Source organism: Thrips palmi, unplaced genomic scaffold (assembly GCF_012932325.1).
Source record: "Thrips palmi isolate BJ-2018 unplaced genomic scaffold, TpBJ-2018v1 HiC_scaffold_5, whole genome shotgun sequence".
Lineage (NCBI taxonomy): Eukaryota > Metazoa > Arthropoda > Insecta > Thysanoptera > Thripidae > Thrips > Thrips palmi.
The window spans coordinates 2,792,974-2,816,560 of NW_023144632.1; the positions used below are offsets into that span (position 1 = coordinate 2,792,974).

A 23,587-nucleotide genomic window follows, 5' to 3' on the forward strand; every position below is an offset into this window, starting at 1 on the left:
ACTCAGGAGCTCACAGCCCGTCCACATTCTAAATGTTCTACAGTGAAGATTCTCCATATTACGGTGAAAATGTTCCATATTATGGTGGTGCAGCTGACTTCGTAACATACCATTGAGAATTCACTGTACCTTATGGATATTTTGACGAATTTCGTTGGTATTATGGATAGAAAATCTCCACCATAATATGTTGCACTCTACAAAAAATGTCCTGTCAACGCCGTTAATTTATTACCAATGTTTGCTGTTATTCAATTCACGGCGTTTGCTGTGAACTAGTTCACGGCGTTCACTGTGATCTCGGTCACAGTGTTCACTGTGATCTGGCCACAGTAAACGCCGTGAATTGGAGCCTGATTTGCAGTACTTCGGTGCTCAGCGGCGTCAAACTCACAGTGTTTACTGGGGACCAGATCACAGTGAACACCGCGACCAAGATCACAGTGAATCCCGTTAGCAGATCACAGTAAACGCTGTGAATTGGCCTACAGTGAAAACTGGTAATAAATTAACGGCATTTACAGGACATTTTTGGTAGAGTGTGGTGCGGCCTTTCACCGTAAGACCTTTACAGTGCAGGGTTTTGACCGCCTCCGCCGGTCTTCTGGCCCACTGTGCGAGGCACCCCTCCGTGTGTCACTTGGGTGCGAAGGCGCCGCGAGCAGTGTGCCGCGTCACCCCGCCGCTTTGGCTCGCGGTGCCGAGCGCTTCCGAGGCGTCGCTCCGCCGCGCTGTCTCTCTCGCACCCCCACTGGAGGGGCCACGAGTGCGACAGGGACGGCGCGGCGACACGAGTGCGGCACTTCGCCGGTCGTTGGCGCGGCGGCGGCGGACTGATTCCGAGAGTCGTCGCTCTGTCTCTCTCGCACTCGCGGGGCGTCCCGTCGCGGTGCGAGAGAGACAGAGGCTCTTGCTCGTTGCGCCGCGGCGCTCCGCAATGCCCGCGGTTGCGGCTGCGCGTCGTCCTGCCGAGCCGTTCCGAAGAGTCGTCTGTCTCTCTCGCACTCGCGGCGCCGCCCGTAAAGGCGCGACAGAGACAGAGCGACGAAAACGACTCTCGGATTCAGCCGGTCCTAAAAATACGCCATCGCATGTCGGCGAGCTGGTGGCAGTGGTAGTCTGGTAGCGTCGCTGGCGGCCTGGCGCGCGCCCCGGCGTCCCCGCCAGTACGGCCGCCGCCCTCCGCGAGGAGCACGTCGAGGCCGTGTTTGCGGTCCTTTGTCCGCGCGCTCAACGTCTAGGCCGTGATCGTGCTGCAGTCCTTTCTCGCGCCGCGCACACTGTGAAACCGAGTGTCCTGGTGCGGAGTGACTGTCCACTCTCTTGGACGTGTGGAGTTTGCAAGTCGTCACGCTTTAAGTGTGGAGGGAGTAGCTAGCACAATGGACCAGAAGACCGGTGGAGGTGGCCAAAAATCTAGATGCGTTTTGAGCTCCAGTGTCGCTAAATGGAACTCGAACCGAACGTGTGACCCCACCAATGGATTCCTCTTTCGAAGAGCAATCGATTGGTGGGGTCACACGCTCGGTTCGAGACCCATTCCGCGACTCTGGGCCTCAAAATGCGTCTCGAAATTTGGCCGCCTCGACCTGTCTTTTGGCGCACAGAGCCCCCTGTCTCGACATGGTGCAAACGTGCAGAACTCCAGACTTGAAGTGGTGGACAAACTCTGTATAGTCTGACCAGAAAACGAAGAGCCCTGAGTCCTCGCGGTTTATGGCATCTGCCGCCTTGGCTAGCATTGCAGGTTGCCCTCGACCGCGAGAACCCAGGACTCTTCGTTTTCTGGTCAGAGTATACTTCCAAGTGCAGGGACTGAAAATGCCACACCTCCGCATTCCAAGTGCGGATCTCGGTTTGACAGTGTAGTCTGTTTGGTGGTGCAGCCCTGCCTCCGCGCGGTGCTCGTCTAGTCCGTGTTTGCGGTGCAGCCCGGCCCCGGGCAGGCTCGCGGCCTTCGGCAAGGCCTTCGCCATGTCTTCGCGCGGGCTGACGCCGCGCCGCATGTCGTCCGAGGACGAGCCGCTGGGCCTGGGCGGCCTGGGCGGCCTGGGCGGCCCCGCGCTGCGACTGCGCATGCCGGACACGTTCGTGGACGACCGCGACGCCTTCCGCCCCATCTCCCCCAACAACATGTACCGCGGCAGCAACCGGCCGCTGTCGCCGCTGCCGTCGTCGCCCCTGCTGTCGCCGCAGCCATCCGCCCAGCAGCGCCCCGCCTCGCCGCGCGGCCCCGCCCTGGCGCCCCTGCCCTCGCCCCTGCCCATCCTCGGCAGCCCGCGGCCCGCCTCGCCCCGCAGCCCCCGGCCAGGTAACCCCGCGTCACCGCCCCACAGTGGGCCAGAAGACCGGCGGAGGCGGTCAAAACCCCGGACGGGCTGTGAGGACGCAGCGAGGAGGGTGATTGTTCGGAAGGAGCCCGCACAGTGTGCCAGAAGACCGGTGGAGGCGGGCAAAACTCGAGACGCGCTTTGAGCTCCAGCGTCGCTAAATGGGACTCGAACCGATCGTGTGACTCCACCAATGGATTGCTCTCCGAACGAGGAATCCATTGGTGGGGTCACACATTCCATTCGAGTCCTGTTTAGCGACTCTGGAGCTCAAAGCGCGTCTCGAGTTTTGCCCGCCTCCACCGGTCTTGTGGCCCACTGTGCTCCTCAAGGGTGGATTCAGAGACGGGTTCAGGGGGGATGTCGCGAAAGTGGCCTACCTGCAGGGGAAAGTGCGACTTGTTGCTTACCTCCAGGGGGTGACGCCCACTTCCCCCACCCCCCTTTCCCTCCCCCGATCCCCCCCGGACCTCCCTGCGGCGCCCGTCACCGGGCGGATTCCGAGGGGTCACACTCCCGGTTCGAGTCCCATTTAGCGAATCTGGAGCTCAAAACGCGTCCGGCATTTGGGCAGCTTCCCCCAGTCTTCTGATTCACTGTACCGCGATCTTCTTGCCCTTGTCCCTCTGCCCGTGCCGCTCGCCGTTTGGCATCTCCGTTGTTGCGCCCGAGTCGGGACGAAGGGCGGCGACCTGACTGCCGTCTGATTCCGAACACTGCTTCGTCGCTCTGTCTCTCTCGCACCCCTACGGACCGCCCCATGAGTGCGAGAGAGACAGAGCGACGAAAGCAGTGTTCGGAATCAGACGGCTGACATGAGGGGCCGTGCCAGAGCCTGGACGGTCCCCCCGGTCCCCCGCACTCGCTGGGGCCGGCAGCACTTGCCAACGCACGGCCGCCTGTCTTTACAACACGCCTGTTCTCATGCTGTTCTCGAAAAAAATCCGTCAAAGCCCTGAGTTGAAAGTGGACGGTGCAATGTTAGGATTGATGCTGACCAGTGGCGGATCCAGAGGCGGCCTATGGGGGGGGGCAAAGTCGCACTTTGTGCCTACCTTTCAGGCGGCTATCTAGGGGCTATGGGGGGGGGGGGGCAAAAACCCCATTGCCACCCCCCCCCCCCCTCCCCTCCCCTGTATCCGCGCCTGGTGCTGACGGCGACGGCCGAGCACACTATTCGCTGACCAAACCATTTCGTAATTTACGAACCGAGTCTACGAACTAACTTTTCTTGCAAGAAACTAAATAGGTGGTTTGTTTACCGTTCGTGCTCAAAATACTTGGTACGTACTGTCGGCGCGTTCTGACATTGGACCATGAGCCGCGAGGGGAACGGTGGGGAGAGGGAGGGGGGGGGGAGGGGCTCAGAGTGAGGGGGAGGGGGGGTATTTGGAGCGGCAAAACAGGTCGCTGTTTGGTTTGGCTAAGCGCGGCGCCGCGGCTCGGCGGTGTGGACACGGCCGTAATTTGGAGGATGCACGGCGCTGGGGAAAATGAGGGAAGACGCGGCCAGTGGAAAATGGTGCCACCACACTGGCGGGGCTCGCTGCAAAGCAGGTGGGCGGGCTGCACTTGGCTGAGGCTGCCTGTACCTCTGCAACCCTCTGCTTGGTCGAGGTTGCCCGCCCCACTCCGCTCCACCCTGGTTGAGCATGTTGCGAAGGCAAAGGCGTGTTGCGTTGCGCCTTCCTCGGTCAGGTTGACCGTGGCGGAGGAGTTGTTACTGCTAGTTGAGCATGTTGCCTGTTAGCCTCGTTGTGTGTTTAGGGGCATTGCACCTCAGCCTCGTTGAGTGTGTTGGTGGATTGCCTACCTCAGCCTCGTTGAGCGCCATTTTGGCCTTGACAAGGCCACGTGGCTCTTGTTTGCCTACCGGTGCGTCTCCGCTCCGCCCTCTCGGGGCGACGCACAGTGGGCCAGAAGGCCAGTGGAGGCGGACAAAACTCTAGGCACGTTTTGAGCTCCAGAGCCGCTAAACAGGCCTCGAAACGAACGTGTGACCCCACCAATGGATTCCTCGTTCGGAGAGCACACGTTCGGTAGGGTCACACGTTCGGTTCGAGTCCCATTTAGCGACTCTGGAGCTCAAAACGCGTCCAGGGTTTTGTCCGCCTCCACCGGCCTTTCTGGCCCACTGTGCGACGCCTCCGCGCACTCGGCCGCTTGGTCGCACTCTGCGTCGCTTTGCGTAGAATCTCTTGTGTCCGTTTCGGCGACGCCTGGCCCAGCCAACTCGTTCCTAACTGTGGTCCTGTGGCGCCGTCTCTCTCGCAGTCACGAGGCGCCCCGCCGCGGTGCGAGAGAGACGGGGCGACGAAGCGCGGCGACCTTGCGGGCCTTGCAGCGCCTGGCCGCCAATTAGCAAGCATTTGGCGCGCGCCTCACTGCCTTCCGCGTTTGCATTCGGCAGTTTGGTCCTTGTCGCCGTCAAGCGAGAGGGAGACGGACGGACAGACGGACACACCGTAAGACGGACAGACGAACTGACGGACGGACTGGGATGGACAGACGGACGGACGGACTGGCGGACACACTGTAAGACGAACAGACGAACTGACGGACGGATAAACTGACGGGCAGACGGACGGACAGACAACCGGATAGAAAACCGGACAGACTGACTGAGAGAGAGAGAGAGAGAGAGAGAGAGAGAGAGAGAGAGAGAGAGAGAGAGAGAGAGAGAGAGAGCGTGTGTGTGTGTGGTGTGTGTGTGAGTGAGTGAGTGAGTGAGTGAGTGAGTGAGTGAGTGAGTGAGTGAGTGAGTGAGTGAGAGAGGGCGACAAATTGCTGTTCGGGATCGGTTGGCAGTCGCAGGTGCGCGGTGCCGTGTTCGTTTTGACGTTGTCGGTGCGCGTAGCGCGGCCCTCCGCCGTGTGCGTCTAATCGTGTTGACGGGGTTGGGCGCGGGCCAGTCAGGCAGGCAGGCAGCCAAAGGCCAAGCACCAAACCGTACGCCCACAGTGGGCCAGAAGACCGGCGCAGCGGCCAAAACTCTGGATGCGTTTTGAGCTGCAGAGTCGCTAAATGGGACTCGAATCGAACGTGTGACCCCACTAATGGATTGCTCTCCGCACGAGGAATCCATTGGTGGGGTCACACGTTCGGTTCAAGTCCCATTTAGCGACTCTGGAGCTCAAAACGCGTCTAGAGTTTTGGCCGCCTCCACCGGTCTTCTGGCCCACTGTGACGCCACGGTGCTTGCATACTGCACCGAGTGCTTCGGCAGGCTCATTCCGAGAGTCGCTTTCGTCGCTCTGTCTCTCTCGCACCTATACGGGATGCTCCACTGGCGGCGGTGGAGAAAAAAGGCAAGGTGCGATCGTCCATTCAGCACAAATCTGATCCGCGCGGCCGCGGGCTTGTGACGCGCGGGGAAGCAGGGCGCCCTGTCGCGCGACTCCGCCACCCGCACGCCGCGCTGTCTCTCTCGCACACACAGTGGGCCAGAAGGTCGGTGGCAGCGGCCAAAATTCGAAACGCGTTTTGAGCTCCCGAGTCGCTAGACAGGACTTGAACCGACCGTGGGACCCCACCAATGGATTGCTCTCCGAACGGGGAATGCATTGGTATTGGGTCACACGTTCGGTTCGAGTCCTGTTTAGCGACTCGTGTGCTCAAAACGCGAGTTTTGGCCGCCTCCGTCGGTCTCCTGGCCCACTGTGCGGTGCTGCAAGCGCTCAGCAGGCTGATTCCGAGAGCCTTTTTCGTCGCCCTGTCTCTCTCGCATCCATTCAGGATCAGTGCGAGAGAGACAGAGCGGCGAAAACGCGGCTCTCGGAATCAAAAGTTCTGAGCCCCCCACTCTCAAGTTCCTACTCACTGGTAAAACGCAAGCGAAACGACGCGTGCTGGCGCTTACTCCTTTTTTGAAGCGATGTCGCAAAAAGTTGCCTACACACTAAATGTTATGTACAATTTTGTACGAGACATCACAGTTTTTTGTGCACACGAACTTTTCGTACAATTTTTGGACGAAAAACTGCACAAATTTCCCCTGTTTGTGCAAAATTTCGTACAAATTTGTACGAAAAGTTCGTGTGCACAAAAAAAACTGTTATGTATCGTACAAAATTTGTACAAAAACATTTAGTGTGTAGTTGCCTACCTTTCAGGCAGCTTCGCCACCTTCAGGAGGGGGTGACGGGACGGGAGCGTCCCCTCCCCTCATGCACCCGCGCCTGGTTTGTTCTTCTACACTTTGTGGTTTAGCCTTTATCTTTTCGTTCGCCGGTCGCCCTTCTCGAAAGAGAAATTCTATACCAACTAAGTTTGAATTGAAATGAATAGAAGGTTGACTCGTACATTATCAATGAATGGTTCACTCAATATTTTGGGGATGTAGAAGGGTAAATGCTTCTTTGATGGAAATGCAGAAATTACAATAAAGATCAGTTTTATTCAATTTGCAAATACAATGTAATGAGCTATGGAATTTTGGAACGTAAAATACGGATGTAATCCATCAGATTAAACAGCCGTTCGTAGGACGGGGTGCCCTTCTCAGCCAAGTCGACAGCTGCAGTGAGACTCTCTAAGAGCTCAGTGACATAGAATTTTAACCACTCTCGCAGCGTTTTGCCTGTAACGAAGACACACACACTGTGAGACGCACGTCAGCGACGAAAACTAACACACACTCTCTCTCTCTCTCTCTCTCTCTCTCTCTCTCTCTCTCTCACTCTCACACACACACACAACACACACACACAACACACACACACACACAACAGACACACACACAACAGACACACACACAACAGACACACACACACACACACACACACACACACACACACACACACACACACACACACACACACACACACACACAACAGACACACACACACACACACACACAACACACACACAACACACACAACAGACACACACACAACAGACACACACACACACACACACACACCTGGCTCGTCTGGCTCAAACTTCGTTTCTCGGTTCCTTTTTAAAAGGATAATCCCGCGTTTCGCCCCATCTCTAGCGGTTTGCAAGATAGAAGCTAATAAATAGGAAAAACACTCTTTTTTGTTTTTTTGTTCAAAATTAGCGATTTGCCAACTTTTAAGTATTACTGCGGCGAAACGAAACGCGTTACGGACCCCCTCGAAACGGCATTCTAAAGAGCGCAATTTTCTCCTTAAGACGGAGTCGGTAGATTTTTTTGTCAGCAGCTTCAATCAAACCTAAAAGTACCAAACCCTCAAATTCAGCCATTTTTGGGAGTTTTCAAAAAATCTCTGAAAAATCTGGACTTGGGGTCGGATCTTCCTCCCACACAGTGGCAAAAGAACTACGGAAAAGTCAGTTATTTTTTGCCGTGATTCTCCGTATACCTTAAATCCAACATTTTCCGTAGCCTTTTATCAATCTTCTTGTTTTCGGCACTTGCTGACCAGTAAGGTGCACAGAAACCCCGAAGGAGAGGATTGACAAGTAGGCTACAGAAAATGTTGGGTTCTGGGCACAAGTTGTGGACAGATTTCCTCGTTACTTTTTGTCAGTGGCGTTTCGGCAGCCCGCACACACTAAATGTTTCTGTACAAATTTTGTACGAGACATCACTGTTTTTTGTGCACACGAACTTCTCGTACAAATTTGTACGAAATTTTGTGCAATTTTGTACAAAAATAGCAAAAAAAATGTGCAGTTTTTCGTACGAAAACTGTACGAAAATTTCGTGTGCACTAGTAACTGTGATGTCTCGTACGTCCCAGCCGAAAATCCCGGTTACGGTTCCGGAGAAAATCTCCGCTTACGATCGTAAATCGCCCCAAATTTTCCGGTTGCGATCGGAAACCGGACCTAATTTACGGTAACGGTCGGTCACGTCCCGGTTACGACCGGACTCGTTCCGGTTACGACCGGACACTCGTTCCGGTTACGACCGGACCCATTCCGGTTACGATCGGACCAGATCCGGGTCCGAGGCCGGACTCGAAGAAGCATGTCCCATGCGTTTAAGTCTCCAGCCAATTTTTAGAAACACTCCATAACTTGTGAACGGTAACTTAAAATAAATTTCTGAAGTCAAAATTGGGCGTAGCTCGCAAAGTTTACCCAGTGGTCATGCATATTTCACGCGGATCTCTTCTTGATGGAGCACCACAGAAGACAAACTTGATGTCTTGTGACACTTTGTACTCCGACCGGAATGGTCAGTTACGGTCGTAAACCCTTCCTGGTTACGATCGTAGTCGTAACCGGAAATGTCCGAAATTACGGTCGTAATCGTACTCCGGCCGGAATCGTATCCCGGTCGGAATCCTATCCCGGTCGTAACCGTACTCGGAACCGTAACCGGGATTTTCGGCTGGGACAAAATTGTACATAACATTTAGTGTGCATAATCCCAAGTTTCGGAAATCCCGTAGTCCCAAGTTTGAGCCGGATCCAAAAGGTAACCCCCCCTTTTCCCATTTTCCCTTTGGTGACTGGAACGCCTACTCGGCAAAGGCAATGCCTGAATTTCCCAGGCGGCTCCTGGAAAGCAGAGCCCCTTTCTTTCCAGGGTGGGCCTGCGAATCCCACGAGGCACTGCCTTTGCCTTGGCACAGTATAAAATTTGCCGTTCGACTTACCATCGTCTTGGTGGCTCACGTACACCTCGCACATGCCGAATTCTCGCTCCACCTCCTCCTCGGCCAGGACGGAGTGCGCATAGTCCGCCGCGTAGCGCACGCAGGGCAGCAGTTGCGGCATGCGTCGCATGACGTGGTCCAGCTTGAGGGCCACTGCAGTGGCGTTGCGCAGGTGGGCGTCCATTCTGAAGCAACCGGTGTCGTCTCTCCGACGCACTGTGGGCCAGAAGACCGGTGGAGGCGGTCAGAATCCCTGACGGGTTGTGAGCTCCAGAGTCGCCAAATGGGACTCGAACCGAACGTGTGACCCCACCAATGGATTGCGCGCCGAACGAGGATGGTGGGGTCGCACGTTCGGTTCGAGTCCCATTTAGCGACGCTGGAGCTCGAAACGCGTCTCGAGTTTAGACCTGGCCCTTTGAGGGACGGCGAACACACCTCTGTTCTGCTGGACGGCCGAGGTGGTACTGGCGGCGGCGGAGAAAAAACGGGCGAAGTGCAATCGTCCAGTCAGCAGAAATCGGATCCATGCGCGGCCGCGGGCTTGTGACGCGCAGACAGAAGGGCGCCCAGTCGCGCGACGCCGCCGCCCGCCCGCCGCGCTGTCTCTCTCGCACTCGCGGAGTGTGCCGCAGGGGTGCGAGAGAGACAGCGCGAGGAGTGCGGGCGGCGGCGTCGCGCCACTGGAGCGCCGACCCCGCCAACCGGGAATGCCGCCTTGGCCGGTGGTACACTGTTTCGTGGCCGTGGTTGTGATCGGGCACTCAAATCTTGTGGTCACCAATAATGTTGAAAAGGATTTCGCCAGATTTCGGCCGAGTTCACGCCCAAAATTCGCTTGCTTTTTGCCATCTTTCGGGAAACATTTCGGTCTTCCAAAAGATTTCGGTTCGGGCGCGCAACGCGGCAAAACCAACGCTCCGGGTTTCCCAGGCGCACCCTGGAAAAAACTGCGCAAAATGCGCTGTTTTTCCAGGGTGCGCCTGGGAAACCCGGAGCGTTGGTTTCGCCGTGAACACAGAAAAACCAAACATGGTCTAGACCGCACCAACTGGTGTGGTCAAATGGGTGCCATTTTGACCAAATCCAGTTGGTGTGGTCTAGACCACACCAAACGCACCAAACGTGGTCTAGACCACACCAAACGTAGCTAAACGTGGTCTAGACCACACCAACTGATGTGGTCAAAATGGCACCCATCTGACCACACCAGTGGTGCGTTGGACCACGTTTGGTTTTTCTGTGAAGTGGACAGCAGATTCGACGAGTGCTTGTCCCTCCCTCCGCCGGCAGACTGCCGGGCGCACCGTAACTCGATTTCGTCCATAACTGGAAGTTCCAGGGGAGGGTTGCATAATGCCGCACCGCCACCTTTTAGGGGTGAGGTGACGACGATGACATTATAAGCATGATTGGCCGGCAAGGCGGTAAGTGGACGCTCATGAAACAATCACGTTGCACAGGCTGAGTCTGGATCGCGTGATTCGTCTGTCTCTGTCGCTCTTTTGAGCGCTCCTGTATGGAAGAGAGAGCGAGGGAGGGAGAGAGAGAGAGAGAGAGAGAGAGAGAGAGAGAGAGAGAGAGAGAGAGAGAGAGAGAGAGAGAGAGAGAGAGAGAGAGAGAGAGAGAGAGCGCCGATTGGCCGGTGGGGATGATGCAGGCAGGGTAACCTGATTAAAAGATGGCCTCTACCTGCATCACGGCGCGGGGGTGCCTCTGTGAGGCGGTGCACAGTGGGCCAGAAGACTGGTAGAGGCGGCCAAAACTCTAGACGCGTTTTGAGCTCCAGAGTCGCTGAAATGGGCTCGGACCGAACGTGTGACCCCATCAATGGATTGCTCGCCGAACGAGGAATCCATTGGTGGGGTCGCACGCTCGGTTGAGTCCTGTTCAGCGACTCTGGAGCTCAGAACGCGTCTAGAGTTTTGGCCGCCTCCACCAGTCTTTTGGCCCACTGTGCGGAGCTCGGAGAGAAAGAGGGACAGAAAGAGGGATAGAGAAGGAGAGAGATAAAGAAGGGGAGAGAAAAAAATGCGACGCACCGCCCGCCCACGCCGCAGGCAAGCTGCAGGCGGAGGCGTGCCAACGCACCTCAAACAGCAGACTGATTCCGAGAATCGTTGTCGTCACCCTGTCTCGCCCTGTCTCTCTCAGTCTCACTCATGGGGCGTCCCGCATAGGTGCGAGAGGGACAGAACGATGAAAGCGACTCTCGGAGTCGGTGCACGGGGCACGGTGAGACGAGGCTTCTGTTTCCACGGCCGGGCCCACGGAACGGAGCATAGCAACACTGAGACCCCAAGCGCTGTGAAAGCACGTGTGGTAGCGTTTGTATTCTCAGTGCATCTGCACCAAGCCAGGTCTTTCTGAACTGTCGCTGTCTCTCTCGCGCTCATGGGACGTTTCCTGGGGATGCGAGAGAGACAGGGCGACAAAGCACTGCGCGTATGCCACCCTCTAACCTGACAAGACGGCTAGCGCTGTTGTCCTTCCGTCTCTCTCGCACCCACTCGGGACGTCACATGAGTGCAAGAGAGACAGAGCGAGTCTACCGGCGGAGCGGAGCGCCTGCGAAGTGGCGGGTGGGCTGCCCGCGCGCACGCCTGTTGAGCGGCTGGCCCGGCCTGCCGGGCGCTCCAGGCCACGGAGCCTCTGGAGTCCTGGCGGCGCACGGACATCGTTCGGAGAGAAGTCCATTGGTGGGGTCACACGTTCGGTTCTAGTCCCATTTAGCGACTCTGGAGCTCAAAAGGCGTCTAGAAATTTGACCGCCTCCACCGGCCTTCTGGCCCACTGTGCGAAGGCCATTGCCACCCATGGAGGGGCGGATGGCTTCCAAGGCCCCCCCTCCTTCCTTACCTTCGCTTTGCTCCACCTCGCTCTTTCATCCGGAACCGCTCGCGGCCTTGGCACCCTCCGCCGTGACCTTGAACCTGTTGGGCCGCCTTGATGAAAGCGTCCGAGCCGCCGTGCATACATACTTGAGCAGTGTGGGCGCGCGCCGGCCGGCCGTGTTCCCTTCGGTCCCCTCGCTTAGCGCCTCGTGCAACATGGATGCCGGGCCGCAGTCGCGTTACGGGCCCCTCCGCCTCGCTCCGCCTCCACGGCGTCGCCCTGCCCCGGAGAGTTGGTTCCCCTGGTTCCCGCGTCACTGTGAAACCAGGAGAACTCTACCCTCGAAATGCGCAGGTGTGGAATTTGCAGTCTCCGCATTTGGAAGTGCGGAGTTTACACTCTCCACACTTCAAAGTGTGGAGTTTTCCACCTTTCACCATGCCAAGAGAGAAGGGGGCCCTGAGACCACTCGCACTTGAAGTGTGGAGACTGCAAACTCCACACACACTAAACTTCTTACGGATACATCCTATCTGTATTACGGACATTTTTGTGCAATTGCAATTACGGATAGATTTTGCTTGTGATACGGATGAAATCATCCGTATTACAAAGAGTTTTACGTCCGTACCATACGGATATTTTCGTCTGTATGTTACGGACGTAAAACTCTTTGTAATACGGATGTTTTCATCCGTATTACAAGCAAAATCTATCCGTAATAGCAATTGCACAAAAATGTCCGTAATACAGATAGGATGTATCCGTAAGAAGTTTAGTGTGCATTTCCCAGTGTGGAGAACTCGAGAGAGTTACTTCGCACCGGGAAGAGTGGAGTTCGCCACACATGGTTTGATAGTGCACTATCTGCCTGCATGGTCCTTCCATGTACACTTGAAAGAAATCTTACGGTACGAAGTCTTTTCAGCTCATGTAAGGTACAAAATATTCAGTTAGTTATTCGAAGAAATGGGTTGCAAATGACGAAGTATTTTCTTGCTAAGCTCAAAGTACGTGACAACACTGAGAATGAAAGAGTCATGATCATGACTAAAATTTTGGGTGAGGAATTCTTTATTACCCAAATTCGAGTGAGGAAATTTTCCTCGCCCAAATTTTGGGTGAGGAAAGTTTCCTCACCCAAATTTGGGTCATAATACTATGGTGCTATATAGGGAGCTGATACACCCTTCCTCACCCAAAATTGGGCGAGGAAGCTTTCCTCGCCCAAATTGGGCGAGGAAACATTCCTCGCCCAAATTTGGGTGAGAAAGTAAACCTCGCCCAAAATTAGGTATTGATCATGACTTTTTCATTCTCAGTGAAGCTCCTTTTCTTTGTGACGCTCAAAGTAGTTTCTGCACTCTGAAAACGGTTCCTGGTTTTCCCAGGTACAGCCTTGCATTAAATGCATGGGTGATTACTAGAGAGTCCCTGGGGAAAGCAGGAACCCTTTTCACTGAGTGAGGTTGGAGAGTGTGGTGGCGTGGTGCCCCCGCTCCCCGGTGCCTCCCCGGTGCCCTACTCTACTCGGCCGAGTAGCGTTCATCCTACACTGCTGGCCGGGGCGTTCCCCCGGGCTTGCAGCAAGCCGGGCACGCTCGCAGCTGGCTGGCCTACCTGTGCGGGCCACAGTGGGCCAGAAGGCCGGTGGAGGCGGACAAAACTCGCGACGCGTTTTGAGCTCCAGAGTCGCTAAACAGGCCTCGAACCGAACGTGTGACCCCACCAATGGATTCCTCGTTCGGAGAGCAATCCATTGGTGGGGTCACACGTTCCATTTGAGTCCCATTTAGCGACACTGGAACTCGTCTAGAGTTTTGGCCGCCTCCGCCGGTCGTCTGGCCCACCGTGCGCCGGCAGGCTCGCTCCGAACAATGCTTCCGTCGCGCTGTTTCGCTCGCTCTCATGGAGCGTCCCGTGGGGGAGGAAGAAAGAGAGACGGAGTGAGGAGGGCGATAGTTCGGAAGGAGCGCGCACAGTGGGCCAGAAGACCGGTGGAGGCAGACCGAACTCTAGCAGACAAAGCTCCAGCGTCGCTAAATGGGACTCGAATCAAACGTGTGACCCCACCAATGGATTGCTCTCCGAACGAGGAATCCATTGGTGGGGTCACACGTCCGGTTCGGGAGCTCAAAACGCGTCTGGAGTTTTGTCCGCCTCCACCGGTCTTCTGGCCCACTGTGCGGCGGCCGGCGGATCGCCTGGGGAGTCGTGGAACGAGTAATTGGAAAGCCCTTCCCAAATAGATAGATAGACGATGCACTGCCGTCGCCACGTGAGCGGGCCGACCGTCGCTCTGTCTCTCTCGCACTCGTGGGGCATCCCGTCGGGCTGCGAGAGAGAGAGAGAAGCCACGACGCCTTGCCGTTATCTGTTGTTGCTCGGCGGACTGAGCGGCGTTTCTTCGCTGTCTCTCTCGCACCCATACGGGACGCTCCATTGGTGCGAGAGAGACAGAGCGACGAAAACGACTCTCAATCCGCAGGATGCGACGCGCCGCCCAGGAGAGACGCGCCAGTCAGTGACTTACTGCCCGTCCGACATGTCGGTTCCCGGTTCGCCCCGTCCAGGCCGCCCTCACGGTAAAAAAACGCGACCGCCGGGAATCGAACCCGCGACCTACGCTGTCGGAGTCGAGCACGCTACCGCCGCGTCTCCATGGGCCACAAAATCAGTTCAGGTGGACTCGATCCCGCGCACGCACTGTAAAAGTCCGATGGTGACGAGTCGGTTTTATGGTGGTGAACGTTCTTCTATGGCGCAGCGTCTGACTTTGTAACTTACCCCTGAAAATTCATTGTACCTTGCAGATACTTTTCTTTTGTGTTTTGAAGAAAGTCTCCACCATAATTTGTTAAAGCAGACAGGCCTAACAGCGTTGATGATGATGATGAGGCTTTCAGCGTAAGACAGTATAGAAGTCCTTGTTGCGCTGTCACATTCTCTTACGGATGCACTCAAAATGTTTTACGAGAAAATTTGAGCTCGCAGTGAATTTGGCGCAAGCATAACGCAAAGCAATATTTCTTGCTTTTTTTTTTGTATTTTCATTATGAGATACTAAGAAAAACCTTCTTAAGGGAAAGCACGTTCTTGTCAAGCTTGCGCAATTTTCCCTCGTATAATGGGGAATTTCCTCGCAAGACTACGAGAAGAAGTGTGGAGGGAGACTGCAAACTCCGCACTTCCAATCGAGAAGACAGAAAATTCCTCGCATCACTGTATTTTAACTTGGTTTCACAGTGTATAATGTAAAATAGGCCAGAGGCCCGGTGGAGGTGGCCAAAATTCTAGACGCGTTTTGAGCTCCAGAGTCTCTAAATAGGACTCGAACCGATCGTGTGACCCCACCAATGGAATGCTCCGCGAACGAGGAATCCATTGGTGGGGGTCACACGTTCGGTTCGAGGCCTACACTGGTAAAACAAAGGCATAAAAATTACGCCCTTAAGGGCATAAATACTCTTTTACGCCCTTCCAGGGGCATAAATCGTTTTATGCCCTTGGGAAGGGCGTAAATGGTATAGGAATTTCAAGCAAAATTTTAATGCCCTTCCCAAAGGCATTAACGATTTATGCCCTTTAAGGGCGTAAATAGTTTACGCCCTTAAAGGGCATAATTTTTATGCCTTTGTCTCACCACACACTAAACTTCTTACGGATACGTCCTATCTGTATTACGGACATTTTTGTGCAATTGCAATTACGGATAGATTTTGCTTGTAATACGGATGAAATCATCCGTATTACAAAGAGTTTTACGTCCGTACCATACGGATATTTTCGTCTGTATGTTACGGACGTAAAACTCTTTGTAATATGGATGATTTCATCCGTATTACAAGCAAAATCTATCCGTAATTGCAATTGCACAAAAATGTCCGTAATACAGATAGGACGTATCCGTAAGAAGTTTACTGTGCAGTGTACGTTTAGCGACTCAGGAGCTCAAAACGCGTCTAGCGTTTTGGCCGCCTCCGCCGGTCTTCTGGCCCACTGTTTTCTCGCGGCATTCGAGGCTGGGTGCTGACGTGTGTGTTTCTGTCCGGCAGGGCCCGACAGCCCCAGCGCCCCCAACGGCTTCTCCAAGATGGACCTGGAGCGGCCCGGGCGCATGCACCTCGAGGACCTGCCCAACGAGATCTCGGCGCCCTACGAGGTGCCGCAGTTCCCCATCGAGCAGATCGAGACCAAGCTCGCCATGCAGCGCCAGCTGTCAGTGTGGTGAATATTTGGCATGCCGGGGATGGGGGCGGGAGCGGGTGCACTGCAAAACATATGCACAGCAGCAAAACAACCTTACACTCTATTTTGCCTATTTTGCCCTATTTTGAGCATGCATTTAACAAACTAATTTACTTTGTTATACGAAGAAATAGTTCGTAAATTACGAAGTATTTTCTATGTAAGCTTATGTATGCTCAAAATACTATGTTCACAAACTACTTTTCTTTGTAATGTGGTCAAATTTTGTCCAATGAGTGTGAGTGTGGGAAGCTGTTGTTCCCCCCTCGCCTATATTACTATATATTACTATATATTACCTATATTACTGGTAATACACGTATACTCCCTCGTACACGGCTAAGGGGAGTTGTCGACCCCTCGTCCCTTTTGTGAGCCTCAAGAGCGTGCTGCATGAGAGCCTTTTTCTCTGCCGAGGGGACCTTCACGATAAAAGTGCCACCTTTGTTCTCGCTTGCCGCGTCCTGCTTCTCTCACTGGGTTCATTGGGTTGTGCAGACCTTCGCTTCGATATCCCTGCCTCTGTTTCGGGGTATTTATCCAAGCGTATTTTTTATTTCTTCAATGATGCTCTTTTTATGGCGTGTGTGTTTATTTTGTTGCATCGCGTCTAGTCCTCCCCGACCCGGCCCGAATCCTTTTATTGCTTCGAGAGATAGTGCCGGTACATTTTTTGCCCGTGGAAAAAAAACTTCTGAAGCTGAAAGCGCATCCGCACATTTTTTTTTCGTTGAGCCAATTGCGAGACTTCTTTTTGCGCCGGTGAACTCCATAACGTTTCGGGGCAAACGAGGTGCAAGGCTTTACTGTTGAAAACAATATCTAAAAATTATGACAAATTTTTTCAGACTTGACACCTTTTCATGAAATTTCAAAATGATTGTCTTTAAAGTTAAAATTAATTGCAAGGTTTCTTTAAAATTTCGGACACGTAGTCCTTTTTGCGCGCGCTCGCGTGTGGGGGGAGGGGGGCCTCACTCAAAAAATATTTCAAACCTCAGCGGTAGTGAAAATTTTCGCTGATTTAGAGATCTTGGTCTCTTGGGTTAAGTATATTTTTGGGCACTAAATTTCGGTGCTAAATTTTTCTGCCTTGCTTGGTTAATGTTGTTTTGTGCGTGCTCTCTCTCTTTCTCTTTTCCTCCCTCCCTTCCTCTCCTGGTGCAAGTATTGCTTTGATCCGAGCGGAGCCGGAGAAATCGCGAGCGATTGGTTCCAATGAAGCGCACCGTGTTGTCGTCGTGTCTGTGTGGCGTTTGTCCCGCGCGCGCCGATTTAGTCGCGCTGTCTCTCTCGCACTCCTGGGGCGTCCCGCGGGGGTGCGAGAGGGACAGCGGATTGGCTGACTCCTGCCGTTTTTCCTCGTGCGAGTCACGCTTCTCTTTGAAGTAGTGCCCGGACCGGACCTCACTCTACCAAAAATGTCCTGTCAATGCCGTTAATTTATTACCAGTTTTCACTGTAGGTCAATTCACAGCGTTTACTGTGATCTGCTCACGCGATTCACTGTGATCTTGTTCACGGTGTTCACTGTGATCTAGTTCACAGTAAACACTGTGAGTTTGATGCCGCTGAGCACCGAAGTGCTCCAAATCAGGCTCCAATTCACGGCGTTTGTTGTGGCCAGATCACAGTGAACACTGTAACCGAGATCACAGTGCACGCCGTGAACTAGTTCCCAGCAAACGCCGTGAATTGCATAACAGCAAACATTGGTAATAAATTAACGGCGTTGACAGGACATTTTTTGTAGAGTGCTGGCGGTCATTCGCGCTCCAATTTGGCGCGTTTTCCTCATGCCGCGGGCGGGGCGCTCTGTGTCCAGGCGCGGATACGGGGGGGGGGGGGGGGGGGGCTTTTGCCCCCCTCCCCGCATAGCCCCTAGATAGCCGCCTGAAAGTTAGGCAAAAAGTGCTACTTTGCCCCTGTAGGTAGGCAAAAAGTGTCACTCTGCCCCCCCCCCCCCCCCCCCCCCCCCCCGGGCCGCCTCTGGATCCGCCACTGTCTGTGTCTCTCGCATACCCCTTCGGGCCCACGGCACGCCCCGGGAGTGCGAGGGAGACAGAGCGACGAGACCGCGACTAGACGGTTCGGCATCAACCTGCCTAGCCTACGTCTCGCTGCACTGTAAAAAAAAATCTGAAATTTCAGTACAATTTGTTTAGACTTTGCAGTCTGAATCGGTAATTCAGAAAGTTGCTTTGAATTTTCAGACTAGGAACTCTGAAGTTTGAGATCACACCGGTTAGTCTGAATTTTAAGCAGAAGGTCTGAAAATTCTGATAAAGTTTTCAGACTTGTCATCCTGAAACCTGTTTTCATAATTTTGGTATGAAAATTTTGACAGATTGTCTACTAATCAAGTCTAGGCGTAAGGCGTTGTATAAATTTATCGGAAATAATAATGTACACCCGTGCTTCACGCAGATTCGTCTGTGTACGATAGATTAACCGTAAGAGTTGTCCGAACTTGCATTCTGGACTTGCCGAAAGGAGCTGGTATCCTCTGAAGAGAGTCACGCGGCACGGCTTCCCCGGCCGCCAGGCAGCGCCCGTAGCGCAGTGGTACTGAGCTCGTCTCGTAACCAAAAAGTCCCGGTTCGAACCCGGGCCGAAGCGAACAAATGAAAAGTGGAAAGGAGGTACCGTCACACGTTGGTGGTTCATATTGTTCTCTTGTTGATTTCTTTCTCTTTGATTTATAGATGGCACTTTTATTTAATATTTCAGAGTAGCAGTCTGAAAATATTTTTCAGACAAGTAGTCTGAATTTGGAATTCAGACAGAATGGTCTGAATAATTACTCTGAATTTTCAGACCACTAGTCTGTTTAAAAACTTCAGACTAAAATTATGAAATTTCAGTAATACTTTTTTTACAGTGTGGCTTTGACGCTACAAGAGCCCCCAATGCCATGATGGGCGGGCAGCCGTCTGATTCCGAGCACTGCTTTCGTCGCTCTGTCTCTCTCGCACTCACGGGGCGGTCCGTAGGGGTGCGAGAGAGACAGAGCGACGAAGCAGTGTTCGGAATCAGACGGCAGGGCTAAGTCGTCAGGTAATAGGCTTCGGCGAGTAGCCTCGAGCAGCCCGCCAGTGAAGCCAGTCTCTGCCGTCCTGCAGACTGATTCCGAGAGTCGTTTTCGTCGCTCTGTCTCTCTCACACTCAAAGGACGTTCCGTGAGAGAGACAAGCGACGAAAACGGCTGTCCGGAATCAGTCTATTGTCGAACGATTCCGCCGTCCGCACTTCTCGCTCCGTCCCTCTCGCACCCGTGGAGTGTGCCGTGGCACAGTGGGCCAGAAGACCGGTGGAGGCGGCCAAAACTCTAGACGCGTTTTGGGCTGCATAGTCGCTAAATGGGACTCGAACCGAACGTGTGACCCCACCAATGGATTGCTCTCCGAACGAGGAATCCATTGGTGGGGTCACACGTTCGCTTCGAGGCCTGTTTAGCGACTCTGGAGCCTAAAACGCGTCTGGACTGTTTGGCCGCTTCCACCGGTCATCTGGCCCACTGTGCCGTGGGGGTGCGAGAGGGACGGAGCAAGTGGCGGAGCCGCTCGACTGAATGGAGGAGACTGAAGATCTGGGATGGGCCGGCACGAGCTTTGCTGCTGCGGTGGCAGAGACCGCTCGTCCCGCTGGGCTGACCACTGCCTCAGCCGATACCAGCGCCGCACCGGCGTAAGCTGGCCGTGGGCAGGCATCCCGGTACTCCAGCGGAGACCGGCGGAGACCGCCGCACCACCGCCACACAGTAAATGTCGTACGGTGAAAGGCTGCATCAACATAATACGGTGTACATTTTCTCCATAATACCAACGAAATTTGTCAAAATCTATGTAAGGTACAGTGAATTCTCAATGCTATGTTACGAAGTCAGCTGCACCACCATAATATGGAACATTTTCACCATAATATGGAGAATCTTCACGGTACAACATTTAGAGTGCATTATGCACCACGCGCCCCCCTTTCCCCAGCAAGGCACACTGCGACGGGGACATTTTGTCATTTCCTGCAAACGCTTCACGCGCCTGCTCTGCTGGTTGAGTGGTTCTGGCTTCTGGCGGCATCTTTCTCATTGCTCGACGGAAGTCGGGCGCGTTAAGGGGAGGGGGTGTCTGGCTGTCAGGGCGCTCCGCAGGTGTCTTTTCGTCTTTTCAAAAGGGCGGTGAACGCGAATGGTTTGCGAGCGTAGCGAGAAAACTTGCGGTTCTTGTGGTAATCTGCGACCCTTTTAACGGATGTAGTAACCGTGCTTTTGAATGTCTGTGGATTGTTTGCATCTGGCTTTCCCTTGGAAATCCCTTACCCTCGTCTGCCCTTCACTGGCCAGGGAGGAGGGGAGAGGGGGCGGGGGGCCCGGAAGCTACCGCCCTGGTATTAGGAAACGATCGGACGCCACGGTGCGGCCCTGGTATTTGGAAACGATGCTTGCGGACTCGTCCCACTGGAATTCCAGGGCTGGCTACACGTGATTGCAGCCAGCCCTTGCGCGCATGATTGCGTGCGGTTTGCCCTGGCTTCGGCCCCCGACTGCGGCTGCGCTGCACTGCAAGTCCATCGAGCATTGAGGGCCTGTGGCGCCCTGTGGCGCGTGGGGCTGCGCGGCTAAGGGCCGCTGCGGTGCGCCCCGCTCGCTGCGCTGTGCGCGCTACCCACACTGTTGCCCTCGCAGAGATGGCAGTCCGGCCACACAGTGGACCAGACGACCGGTGGAGGCGGCCAAAATTCGAGACGCGTTTTGAGCTCCAGAGTCGCTAAATGGGACTCGATCCGGACGTGTGACCCCACCAATGGATTGCTCTCCGAAGGAGGAACCCATTGGTGGGGTCACACGTTCGGTTCGAGTCCTGTTTCGCGACTCTGGAGCTCAAAACGCGTCTCAAATTTTGGCGGCCTCCACCGTTTGCCTGTCACTGGGGGCAAGTCCCTCCTCTTGCTGGCTGGCGCGCTTGCTTGCTTGCTGGCTGGCTGGCTTGCTGGCTGGCTTGCTGGCTGGCTTGCTGGCTGGCTTGCTGGCTGGCTTGCTGGCTGGCTTGCTGGCTGGCTTGCTGGCTGGCTGGCTGGCTGGGTCACGTGCTGTGTTCGCAGAGCGGGCAGACCGCCGCCTGCCGTTGTTGTGATTCATGAGAGCAGTTCGACGCTCTGTCTCTCTCCACCCCGTACGGAGTGCGCCGCGAGTGCGACAGAGACGGCTGTCGCGGCTAAAACGGGCGCCGCGCGTTTGCGTGGAGCGAGGCGAGCGAAGCACTGTCGTGGACACTGTGTGACACTGTGGGACCGACTCCGAGAGTCGCTTTGGTCTCCGTCTCTCTCGCGCTCGCGGGGCGTTCCGTGGAGGTGCGAGAGAGACAGCGCGACGGAAACGACTCTGAATCGGCCGGCAGGGGCAGATAAGCCGCCGCGGAGATAGCCCGGCCCGGCCCGGCACAGTGTAGGGAGGTTGCGTCGCGGAACGCAAGGCAAGGCAGGCAAGGCCGCCTCAAGGCCCATTCTGAACACTGTCTCTGTCTCTCTCGCACCCCTGCGGACCGCCCGCGAGTGCGAGAGAGACAGAGCGACGAATGTGACAGTCGAAATCAGTCTGTTGGCTCATTCCGAGGGGGAGGCCCTGTTGCTCTCTCTCTCTCTCTCTCTCTCTCTCTCTCTCTCTCTCTCTCTCTCTCTCTCTCTCTCTCTCTCTCTCTCTCTCTCTCTCTCTCTCTCTCTCTCTCTCTCACCCTCTCACCCTCTCACCCTCTCACCCTGCCGGGCATCGCCGCTGCACGCTCCGTGCTTCGCGCCTCCCTTGTCGCGGAAATGGAAAATGACTTTGCCAGCCGAGAGATTCTGTCTCCCTACAATGTAGTGACCGAGGTAGTGACGCAAGTCTATTTCGGATTCGGTTTAGCTCGGATTTGCTTTTCCGTCATTGTCACGGAGTCGCCCAGGTGACGGCCGCTGTGCTGTACCACGGCGCACAGTGGGCCAGAAGACCGGGGTGGAGGCGGTCGAAAAGCCCGGATGCCTTTCGAGCTCCAGAGTCGCTAAATGGGACTCGAACCGAACGTGTGACCCACGAATGAATTGCTCTCCAAACGAGGAATCCACTGGTGGGGTCACACGTTCGGTTCGAGGCCTGTTTAGCGACTCTGGAGCTCAAAACTCGTCGAGAGTTCTGGCCGCCTCCACCGGACTTCTGGCCCACTGTGCGGCGCGGACCCCTGGAGCGAAAAGATTCCCCTTTCCGCTGGTGGTGGTGCACTGAAAGTGTATCGGCGTGACTTCGTGCCGTTTGGGAGGCATTGAATGAAATGGAATGAAATGTCGCGCCAAAAAGACGGCAGACAGGGAAGTGGTGCGGTGGATCGGCGGGACGTCGGGCCGTAATATTGGCTGCGTTGTGTGTGACCTTTCCATTCCTCGATCGGTGTCCATTGCACAGTCGCCCGTCGAGTTTTTGACACGGCCGTCGCTCGCTCCGTTTTAGTCACGGAGTCGACCAACTTGTCTTCGGAGTAGAGAGATCCTTAAACTTGGCACAACATTTAGTTACACTATTTTCATAACGTAGCATAAGACTAAAAGTTAAGGGTATGGACTTTGCAAGTATTCCCAAATACGAATTCGAGTGGCTAGAGAAACAACTTATCTGTTTTAAAGGAAGTCATAAGCTACAAGGTTACAACTTTAACGCCGAGATGACGTTAAGATGCTCTGCTCTTTCGAGGAAAGTTAAGTATCCCTGCGCCGGAGGGGACCATAATGGACAGGTCGCTTTTCATCGCCCTGTCCCTCTCTCACCTGCACGGGGCGCCCCATGAGTGCGAGAGAGACGGAAACGACTCTCGGAATCAGACTGCAGGGGTGGAGCAACGTGCCCTTTCAGCACGTGGAGCACGTGGACTGGCAGTCTGTCTGAAGCCTTGTTGTATCGCCGGCGTCGCCGTCTTCCGCGTCAACAGGTGCTCGCCGAGCGTAGCCTAATCAAAGCCCCGTCTTGCTGAAAGTCTCAGCCTCCCGGAGACTTGATGACGTCACGGCTCCGCATGGCTGGGCAAGGCAGGCCAGGCCGTCCAGCCCCGCCCGCCGCCCTCTGCGCGCCAAAATACCGACTCCCAGTGGGGTCTAAAAGAGTCGCCGTCTCCGTCGGGCGGCGACGGCAGCGCGGCGTGCTGTGTGACGCGGTGACGCGCGGCGGGGTATTTTTACGCCGTATCGCGCCGCGAAATCAATTACAAGTCCGTTTACATTTAGTGGCGTGTCTGCGCTTTCCCGCCTCGCGGCTTGCCTCTCCCTTCCCCTCTCCCGCCCTGCCCCCCTCTCTCTCTCTCTCTCTCTCTCTTTCTCTCTTCTCTCTCTCTCTCTCTCTTCCTATCCTCTCCCTCCCCCCCCCCTCCCTCCCCAACCCTCTCCTCTCTCTCCTATCTCTCTTCCTCCTCCCTCTCCCCCCCTTTCCCTTCCTCTCCCTCTCCTCCCCTTCTTCTCGCTCCCCCTCCCCCCCCCCCTTTAAATTTCCCCGGCCCCAGGCCCGGGGCCTGGTCGTGATAGGTGGTCGTGGCGGGACAGACAGGCGGCCAGGCAGGCAAGGGG

The 23,587-nt window shown here is 55.1% G+C and overlaps 2 protein-coding genes across 4 annotated transcripts in view; one reads left to right on the top strand and one right to left on the bottom strand.

Moving 5' to 3' along the window:
* Positions 1–16,048, top strand: part of LOC117650354 — a 28,422-nt gene extending 12,374 nt beyond the window's left edge. Inside the window, exon 2 of one of the 2 annotated variants that reach the window (XM_034393724.1) lies at positions 15,814–16,048. In XM_034393724.1, the coding sequence (XP_034249615.1) occupies positions 15,814–15,989 (176 nt within the window). In that variant the 3' untranslated portion in view covers positions 15,990–16,048. The remainder of the gene's footprint in view (positions 1–15,813) is intronic. The other variant, XM_034393723.1, reaches the window with a different exon arrangement.
* On the bottom strand, positions 6,707–9,497 carry LOC117650356. Of its 2 annotated transcripts, none has more exons than XM_034393726.1 (3): positions 9,362–9,497; positions 8,924–9,139; positions 6,707–6,909 (listed from the first exon to the last, which is right to left on the bottom strand). In XM_034393726.1, the coding sequence occupies exons 2-3, from the start codon at positions 9,105–9,107 to the stop codon at positions 6,755–6,757; spliced, it is 339 nt and encodes a 112-aa protein (XP_034249617.1). In that variant the 5' UTR covers positions 9,108–9,139; positions 9,362–9,497; the 3' UTR covers positions 6,707–6,754. The 2 variants fall into 2 exon arrangements, with proteins under 2 accessions (XP_034249617.1, XP_034249618.1); XM_034393727.1 differs by having other exon boundaries at positions 9,237–9,377.
* Positions 16,049–23,587: the final 7,539 nt, after the last annotated feature.